The sequence below is a fragment of the Myotis davidii genome, unplaced genomic scaffold, assembly GCF_000327345.1.
Source record: "Myotis davidii unplaced genomic scaffold, ASM32734v1 scaffold641, whole genome shotgun sequence".
NCBI classification, from domain to species: domain Eukaryota; kingdom Metazoa; phylum Chordata; class Mammalia; order Chiroptera; family Vespertilionidae; genus Myotis; species Myotis davidii.
This window is the reverse complement of record NW_006293232.1, coordinates 2,104,846-2,114,127: the sequence shown is the minus strand read 5'-3', so window position 1 is coordinate 2,114,127 and position 9,282 is coordinate 2,104,846. Positions and strand designations below refer to the sequence as shown.

General features: G+C 46.5%; 1 protein-coding gene across 1 annotated transcript in view; it reads left to right on the top strand.

Moving 5' to 3' along the window:
- AMOTL1 (angiomotin like 1) overlaps positions 1-9,282 on the top strand; it is a 164,776-nt gene that overhangs the window by 99,817 nt on the left and 55,677 nt on the right. The window contains exons 8-9 of the mRNA XM_006766867.2: positions 6,515-6,659; positions 7,994-8,083. Coding sequence (XP_006766930.2) covers positions 6,515-6,659; positions 7,994-8,083 — 235 coding nt within the window. The remainder of the gene's footprint in view (positions 1-6,514; positions 6,660-7,993; positions 8,084-9,282) is intronic.

Here is a 9,282-nt window from a genome sequence, read left to right as displayed (position 1 = left end):
AGTGGTGAGAGGGGGCATCCCTGTCTTGTTCCTGTTTTGAGGGGGAATGGTTTTAGTTTTTGCCCATTGATTATGATGTTGGCTGTGGGTTTCTCATATATGGCTTTTATTATGTTGAGGTATGATCCTTCTATTTCCACCTTGCTGAGAGTTTTTATCAAAAATGGGTGTTGAATTTTTTCAAACGCTTTTTATGCATCAATTCATTTGAGTATGTGTTTTTTTTTCTTTCAATTTGTTTATGTGATGTATCATGTTTATTGATTTTCATTTATTGGACCATCCTTGCATCCCTGGGATAAATCCTACCTGGTCATGGTGTATGATCTTTTTGATGTACTGCTGGATCCGATTTGCTAGGATTTTGTTGAGGATTTTGGCATCTATGTTCATGAGGGATATTGGCCTATAATTCTCTTTCATTGTATTGTATTTATCTGGTTTTGGGATTAGGGTGATGTTGGCTTCATAGAATGAGCTGGGAAGTGTTCCTTCCTCTTGGATCTTTTGACATAGTCTGAGGAGGATAGGTTTTAGGTCTTCCTTGAATGTTTGGTAAAACTCGCACAGGGCATGATTCTTAAACTTTGTGACCAAAAGGATTTTGATGACTTCTGAAAAAGGAGAAAAAGAAAAGCTGTTTGCCTTCTGGAACCCAAAACTCCTTCAGTCCCTTGACAACCATAAATAGTTCTGTAGATATTACATTTCATTGATCTACCACACATCCAACTGGAAAGGCCCATATGTCCATTGAAAAGCTCAGATTTTGACAAATACTTGCCGTGCCCATCACTAGTTCCAGAGCAGTTCTCAACAACTTAGGTCCTAAGCCTTAGGACCATGAGCCGAAGGAGCCAGGTGAACTTGGTGACAGCATTCCCCGGCTGCGTGCTTGGCTCGTCCTGTCTCAGGCCTCCCTCGGCTCGGCCTCACTGTTCAGTTGTCTCTCGGCCGCTGCTTAGGCCTCAGGTCCGGGAAGGGGACAGTCAGGTGGGCGCGGTGACAACTTTGCTTTTCAGTGATGGGGACTGTGACTTTGGGGTGGAGCCACTGTGCTGATTGTAGGATGTGCTGCCCTGTGCCAGCAGTAACATCCGGGCTGGATCCTCGCACACTGGGCGTGCTCAGAGAGAGTCAGTGTGAGGGCAGCACCGAAAACAGAAGAATGTTTGATTGCAGGCTTAGCCTGTGCACGCTGTGCCAGGAACATGGCAGGAAAGAACGACCCAGCTCAGAGACGCCAGTGCACAGCCCAGACGGGAAGACCGTTTCCAGAGGCACAAGGTGGCGATTTTCCCTGTTAGTGTTGGAATGAGGGTTGAGGACCCTCAGGAAGGGAGGGTGTTTTTCAGTATTTCCTTTTACTCATTCATTTGCTTCGCTTTCCTCCCAGTTTCCCTGAAACATAATTAATGGACAGCACTTCCAGCAGGACCAGACTGTGTTTTGTCGAGTGGGTTGGCCTCAGAAGCCATCGGGGCGATGGACATTGGGAGGGAGAGGGCTGGAAGGCATGCGAGACAGTGACGGCTACCCCAGGCCTTGCTGTAGTGAAGCCTCTCTCCTGTCAGCTCAGCGTGGTGGCTCTGACTGGGCAGCCTGGGACTCCGCATTCCACACCTTGTGTGCCCAAGGTCGTCCTCGTCCCAGGCCTCCCCTCGGCTGGGCCTCGCTGCTCAATTCTCTGACTGGGCAATCTGGGACTTGGATAGTAGACCTGCCTTGGGTCCTGTGGGTCCCTGAGCTGTGCATAGGAAGGTGCTCAGGGGAGAAGCCAGTACCCAGAGCTTGGCTGGGATTTTCTCAGGGTCCTTGTCTGTCTATTGGCTTCATGGCACCAGGGCTTTCCAGTCGGCTCGTGGTTCTGTTTCTGGGACAGTGAGTGCTTCTCTGTGAGTTCAAGGGCCCTGGATGACCTGGCCTAAGAGCTGGCTGACACCTGGGCTGGAAGGGAGGATGGGGTTGTGAAGGCAAACCCAATATTGTCATCACAAGGTCACACTCAGACTCCCACCTGGTCTAGTTGGTGTTAATATCAAAGCCGGTCTGTCCAGCCTTGTCTTCGTCTTTAACAAACGTCAGGGAGGACTTAAGATGCTCTGAACATGAGGGATTTGAAGAATTGGGTGGGGTTCTTGTTCTGAAGGAGTGTGCGATTAGAACTCAGAGAGCTTTAGACTTAAAATTCTGAGAATGGTTCTAGTCCAATTTCCCACCCCTTAGGAATCCTTGTGTCATATCCTGAAAGGAGGTCATTTATTTTATTATTTTATTTTTTTACTTGAATGCTTCCAGGGATGAGAAGCTCACTACTGGGCTTAGTGTGCTTCTGGAAAATGTAGTTTGGAAATTCTTATGTTGAATCAAAATCTGCATCTTTTAACTTCCTACATATAGTCATTGTTCTGTCCTCTAGGGCTACAATAAAGGAGACTAATCTGTCTCCATTGTGACAGCTGTCACTTCTCACAGGAAGTAGCTTATCTGAACTAAGACTCTTGCCCTTTCTCTCTTGGTAGCTACAAGCACATAACCAAATCCCAATTCTCGATTGTTTCGTATTTGAAATTATAAACTAGGCTGTCAGAGGGATCCTGCAGTTGCCTTTCGTAGTGTGCAGAGAGAAGTTCTTTTAATGAAAGGAAAAAAATCCAAGATCAGGTATCATTTCTCAGTGCCCAAGACTGTTTTTGAGGAGGTATAAATTTAAAGATTAAACTTATTTTTTTTCACTGGCAGGGCACAGTGCTTGGGCTATAAACTATTTCTGCCCTGAAGGAATTGACAATCAAATCAGTCACAAAATGCATACGCACATTTGAGTTCAGTCAGGTGAATACAGCAGGTGTGCAGCTGAGGAAGGCTTCCTAGTTGTCCTGGGCTTGAAGCATTGGCACTCTGTTACAGTGAATAGTGGACACATCAGGTTTTATGGTCCTCTCTCCTTACATAGCGACTAGGTGATGCCCTTCGGCCGTGACAGGTACTGTCCCTGCCCATCTGTCCAAAAACAAAAGCCACCTTTTATAGATGAAATTAGCACAGCAATGGTGGTATTTTGGAGTCATCTCTTTTGAAAACAAAATAAATCAAAAGGAAAGAACATGATTTGTGATAGAGCTATGAACAGGATTCAGGACATGCTGTTCTGTCTGCTGCCGCATTACTGACCGTCATAATCTCTTTCGAAGAAACAGGCCTGTGGAAATGAGGGGACTGTGGAAGTATCAACTCTGGTATTAGGAGGCCTTGGAGAAAATAAGACAGTACTGACAGGAGCCTTAGTGTTCTCGACTCTGCCCTGGTCAGCTGCCACTAAAGAAACCCTGCAGCTCCCCAGCTTTTCCCTGTCCTCTCCTCAGATGTATCTTGGCTCGATTGTAGCCTCCGGGGGCACTAACCACATTCTCTCTCCTTTAAGGTTTGGCTTCCCGGCTCATGGCATCACTGGCTTCAGCCTCTCCCACTGGGCCTTCTGCCGCCCCTACCCCTGCAGTGTTGATGCTCCCCGTGGGTGGTCCTTTCATCTGCTGCTGCTTTCCCTAAGTGGTCTCCACTGTATGATTTCATGTCATCCGCACATGACACGGTTCCCTTCCTTACTTTCCCACCTGCATCTCGTCCTGCTAAGGGGAAGTCCTCGCCAAGATGTTCCGCTGGCTCCCCAGACACGGTAACTCCAACACTGAACTGGCTTTCTTTCTTTGCTAAAGAAAGAGTGGTTTCTCTTACAACCATTGATCTTGGCCAGTCTTATTGCTCCGTCGTCTAAGCAATGACTGTCTGTGCTGTCTTTGATATCTTTCTCCCTTCCAGTTCAGACCATCACTAAGACCTGTTGATTCCACTCCTTAGGGTCAAAATTCATGCAATAAATAATTTTGATAGAAAACACAGGTTTATAATTAAAAATTGTAAATTTTTTATTGATTCATAAAGTATACAATATAGGGTTATGTATGGAATAGCACATCGGGTAAATGGCCTCCACGGCTTTGCTGGCACATACACAAAGCCATGGTCTTCATTGGTCTTCATTGTCCCTGCTCCTGGGCCATAATTGGTGCTTGGTAATGCTTATCAAATTGAAGGAATTGAAATCAAAGGGCAACAGATACTAGAATCTGATTCAATAAACCAAGTAAAATTAGGCTTTTATTTGTTGTTGTTGTTGTTAATGCTCACACAAAATTCAAATCTTGCGTGAATTTTGGGACACCCTATAGCTACCCTAGTTCACGCTTTGTCATCGGTCACTGAGCTATTTACATTAGCTTCTTCCTTGGACTTCTTTTCTCCTGCCTTGTCTCCACCCCCCCCCCCTCCAACCCCATCCTTAATTTATCTCTGTAAAACCTCTGGTCAGACCATGCTGCCCTTCTGCTTATATGGGTGTGTGTCCTCCCATAATTCTCCCTGGCCCACAAAGTCCTTCCACTTGGCCCTGGCTCCTACCCCTTGCCCCTCACGCTCATCAGAGACACGCACTTTCATGGCTTGGCCTTGGCTCACGTCCTATCTTCTGCCTGGGATGCCAGCGCCCTTTGGCCTTTTCTTTTGCCAAATCCCTGTTCATCCCTCAAGACTCACTTTCAATGGCATTTTCTCTGAAATCTTATCTAAAGAAACTCCTCTCAGCCCTGCAAAATGACCTTGCCGCCCAGCTCCGTCGTAGCATTACACCACCACACCCCCTTATGACTGCTTTACTGAAGTGGATGTGTCTGGGTGCAGGCCATCTCTAGACTTTGAGTTCCTAAGACCAGGTATCCTTGGCACCCAGACACGCAGTGAGTGTACAGTGAACACCTGTTAGGATATGTTTTGTTCATAGGAACCTCAGCAGGGACTTCTGATCAGGGCAATTGGGGTGCCTGCCTCATGGTGACATAGCTCTCCAGTGGAGACCAAAAACATGGTGCAAGTCTCTTGGTGCCCAATGAGGGACGCCAGGGCTCTCAACCCTGCCTGCCTTGCCTCTGATTCCGACTTTTAGCAATACATCAAGGTTCTGTGTTTGCAGGCACTCTTTATTCTTTCTCTGGCATTTAAATAAATGGGATTTATTGATAGCTACTTCAGAAACTCACTACTAAGTTAGACTCCTGTTACCACAGTTAGAGCTACCTCTTATAGATTTATATATGCCGCAGATTAAATGCTCTCCCAGTTACAGCTCTTGATTTAGTGAAATACAAAAAAAGAGTAACAACAAAAAAGTGGTTTAATCCCATATTTTTCAATTCCTTCATGCAAAGAGATTGTCTGTGGTACGTTTGTTTATGATTAGCTTCAAGTCCATTCGTCCTTTATATAGATAATTTCATAGGAAAAGGAGTAAAAATGCTAAGTAAAGCAGCATCTCCTCAAGTGGGTTTTATGTTCCTTTGGGGATGGGAACATAAAAGGAAGTTTTCTGGATGAGCACTGTACTTGGAGTCTGGAAATTTGGGTTCCAGTTGTGGTCCTCTAGTTGTTCTGTATTTAATATTTTTCCTTATGTTAACTGGGAATAATAATCTATATATAAAACCCTAAACCACAAGACGACCGGCCAGTAGCTATGACACGCACTGACCACCAGGGGGCAGACGCTCAATGCAGGAGCTGCCCCCCTGGTGGTCAGTGCGCTCCCACAGTGAGAGCGCCGCTCAGCTGACCGACAGAAACCAGACACTGGGCTCATGGCTGGCGAGTGCAGCTGCAGTGGCACAAGCCTCTCCCGCCTACTTAGCAGCACTACTGAGTGGCAGCAGTGGCGGCAGGCACAGTGGGGCCCGGGTGAGCGGGAGAGGCATGGGGCTTGGCCCTGGCTTGGGCTCCTCTCCTGCCGCCTGCTGCTTCACACACTACTATATCCCTCAAGGGGTCCCAGATTGAGAGAGGGTGCAGGCCAGACTGAGGGACCCCACCGGTGCACGAATCCGTGTACCGGGCCTCTAGTAATAGCTGTAAATTTCTGTACAAAATATAAGAGGCGTAAGTTGTGTTTAAATTCACCCTTTCTGGAATTGGTACAGAGAGATTTTTCCAAGGTGACATCAGATGGTCCACCCAGACTTGTGAGTCTGCTATTTGCAGGACCCTAATGTAGCCCTCAGAAGGCAGACGAGGGTGGGGGTGAAATAGATTACACCATTTGGTATACATAAAACTTGAGATGCAGAAAAGGCCACATTCAAAAACAGCTTTCACACTTGGAATGTCAAAGAGGCAGTGTAGACCGAGCCAGTGTGGCTCCGTGGTTGAGTGTTGACCTATGAACCAGGAGGTCACGATTCTATTCCTAGTCAGGGCATATGCCCAGGTTGTGGGCTCGATCCCCAGTAGGGCGTATGCATGAGGCAGCTGATCAATGATTCTCTCTCATCACTGACGTTTCTATCTCTGTCTCTCTCTCTCTCCCTTCCTCTTTCTGAAATCAATATAAACATTTTTTTAAGGAGTTGGTGTAACTCAGGCACCGATGGGAATGTCAGAGTCCCACTTTCATGTCACTTCTTTCTTGTAGTTTGAAAAAGAACTTCAGAGGATTTCGGAAGCCTATGAGAGTCTGGTCAAGTCCACCACCAAGCGAGAGTCACTGGACAAGGCGATGAGAAACAAACTGGAGGGCGAGATTCGAAGACTTCACGACTTCAACAGGGACCTCCGAGGCATGTCAGCTTCCGTTCATGTTTTCTCTCTATCCCAGAGCGCTCTGTGACCAGCAGCCTGACTTCAGGTCCAGCTGTGTGAGATAACCTTGGAAATTCCAACCACCTGGGAAAGGGCTCTCAGAGAGTGGAATTGTTCCTTTCTGCCTTGTAGGGTGTAGTTTTCAGCACTGAGCCTGAGAAGTGACAGCCTATATGCAAAGTGAGGGAGTGGGTGTGTAGCTGCTTCTGGCTTGAAACGTCCTGACTGTGACTTGTGACTTGTGAGTATGTGAGTGGCAACTTTGAAAAGACCAGTGTTAGATGCACAGCTCTTCTCACACATGCTGAGTCATTTAGTAGCATGCTGTAAAAGCCAATGCTGAACACTTGCTTGGTATAGTATAGAAGACAGACTAGACGTGTCCCTCTGGTGGAAAAATAAAGGCCAATAGGCCGACAGATGTGTATCTATAATAATAAAAGTGTAATATGCTAATTAGACCGACGACCTTCGGATGAAGCCAGGGCTGCAAGGGAAGCCCAGGTGCCAGGTGCCTGCCGGTGCCAGCAGCTGGGGGAAGAAAGGCCTACTCTTGCACGAATTTTGTGCACCGGGCCTCTAGTATATGTATATACTTCCCCAAAACTAGGAGTCACCTGCTACAGGGTTTTGGCAACCTCCAACATACAGAATAACTCGATGCATAAAATTTAACTTCACCTTCAATCAGCCAAGCCATTTTTCAGTTGCCTTGTATGTAGTCTCTAGATCCTACTTTTTCTATTATTACAAACCTCTTTATCTTGCATATCGTGTACATTCAATGAAGACCTGTTAAGCCGAATTATTTAATGGAATAAATGAAAATTTGCCAGGTGCTTAGAGCAAATGTAGAACTAACTGTGTAGAATCTTCATCCATTAGGTCATTTTGACCTTTTTTGGTATTTAATTGTTGTTCTAAGATACAGGTAGCATTTGCAGGCTAAAACAGAGGGCTCATGGTCAGGGTTAGACTAGGGCTGGGTTTGGGGCCAAGGAGTCAACCCTTTGCAAGGACTTCAAACAGAGGTTTGCTCATAGGCAGCAAAGCGGTTTTTCTTGGAATCTCTTCTGAGCTGCCCCCTGCTGGTGCACATCTTGGCATTCCTTTGCATAAAGGCACAGCGTGGCATCTGAAGACTTCTTTGGACATTTTGGAATGTATTGTTCCTCCCCAAAAGTGGTTCAGTTTGGGGCTCCTGCTTGAGCATCTTTTTCATACCCAGCTCTTGGCTCCCACGTCATTTCCCAGTTGATGACGACTTAGATCCATACACATTTCTTCATAATCCTTTTCTCTCTGTGCACAGATCGACTGGAGACTGCCAACAGGCAGCTGTCCAGCAGGGAGTATGACGGCCATGAAGATAGAGCCGTGGAGGGCCTGTATGCTTCCCAGAGTGAGTCTCCGTGTTGATCCATCCCAACGTTGGTATTTTTAAAACCTAGGGGCCTGAACAAAGAATCGTGTTAATTTTAAGTAGGTTTTGTGCTGTGTACCTTTGGGGTTTTGTAATTTAGCACATAAGCCGTTGGGCCTCCTAGGTCTGCCAGAGATAAAGCCAAAGTTATTGGGTATTATTTCAGTAATGTTTATTCTGACCTTCTGACCTGGGCCACCTGAAGGACCACATCATATATCTGCATATGTGACTCTCATTGCCAAAAAATCACTGAGCCCGTGTCTGCCCAGAATGAAATAAACAGTGGCTTCCCGTGCCTCCAGATTATTGGGAGAATATTGTGTTAATTTCACCAAAGGCAAATGGGTTTTGAGAAACCATCGGTCAGGGTTAGAATTTCTGCAAATCCATTGTACAGGTCAGAAATGTAAAAATACAACTTCCTTTTTTTTTAAGGCTGTTTAGAAAACTGAATTCATTTCTCTGGCATAAATCTCAACAACATGGTGAGTTAAGTGTTTACTAACTAAAGACAGTTCAAGGAACAATGTTACCTGACATTGACCGTCCATGTAGGGTGGTGGTGGAATTCTGATGCCTGTCCTTCGGTACAGCCCTGCATTTTCAAGGCGGGGAAACCACTGGTGAAATTTTCAAGGTGTGGTCCTATTTGGTTGGGTTAAGCCCCTTTGTTTCCCCCACATTTACTCCTGATCGCACTTCAGGGATTAGTCCCAGCTTCATTTTTAAGTTTTGTTTTGGCGGATGGACACTCATGCCGTCCAGGCCTTCTGTATCAGAGCCTTCCTCGCCGTCTTGCAGCAGTTGAGCTGCCCTGTGCTCCAGGTTCCCATGAAGAGCTCCATCAGCATCTTGGATTATTTACTTTCCTACAGAATGTATCGCTTCCTGAGGGTACAGCAGCTTTACCACCTCCTCTGAGCTTCCCTTTGAAAAATGACTCACCTGTGGTACCTGCCTGTCGTCCCTGGCTGTCGGGTGATCAGCTGCCTGAGTAGAGTCGGTGTCCTTGTGGTAGTTCTGTCAGCAATGTCGCCCTGCTGAGCCTCTGCCTTATGTCAGGGGATACCGTCCTCTCACTTAGTTCAGGTCAAAGTGGGAAACCCAGTTAGTTCCATCTGGCCTCTTAGCCCATGGCTGTGCTCATGGAATGACGGGGTTTGGTGTTGTGTGAG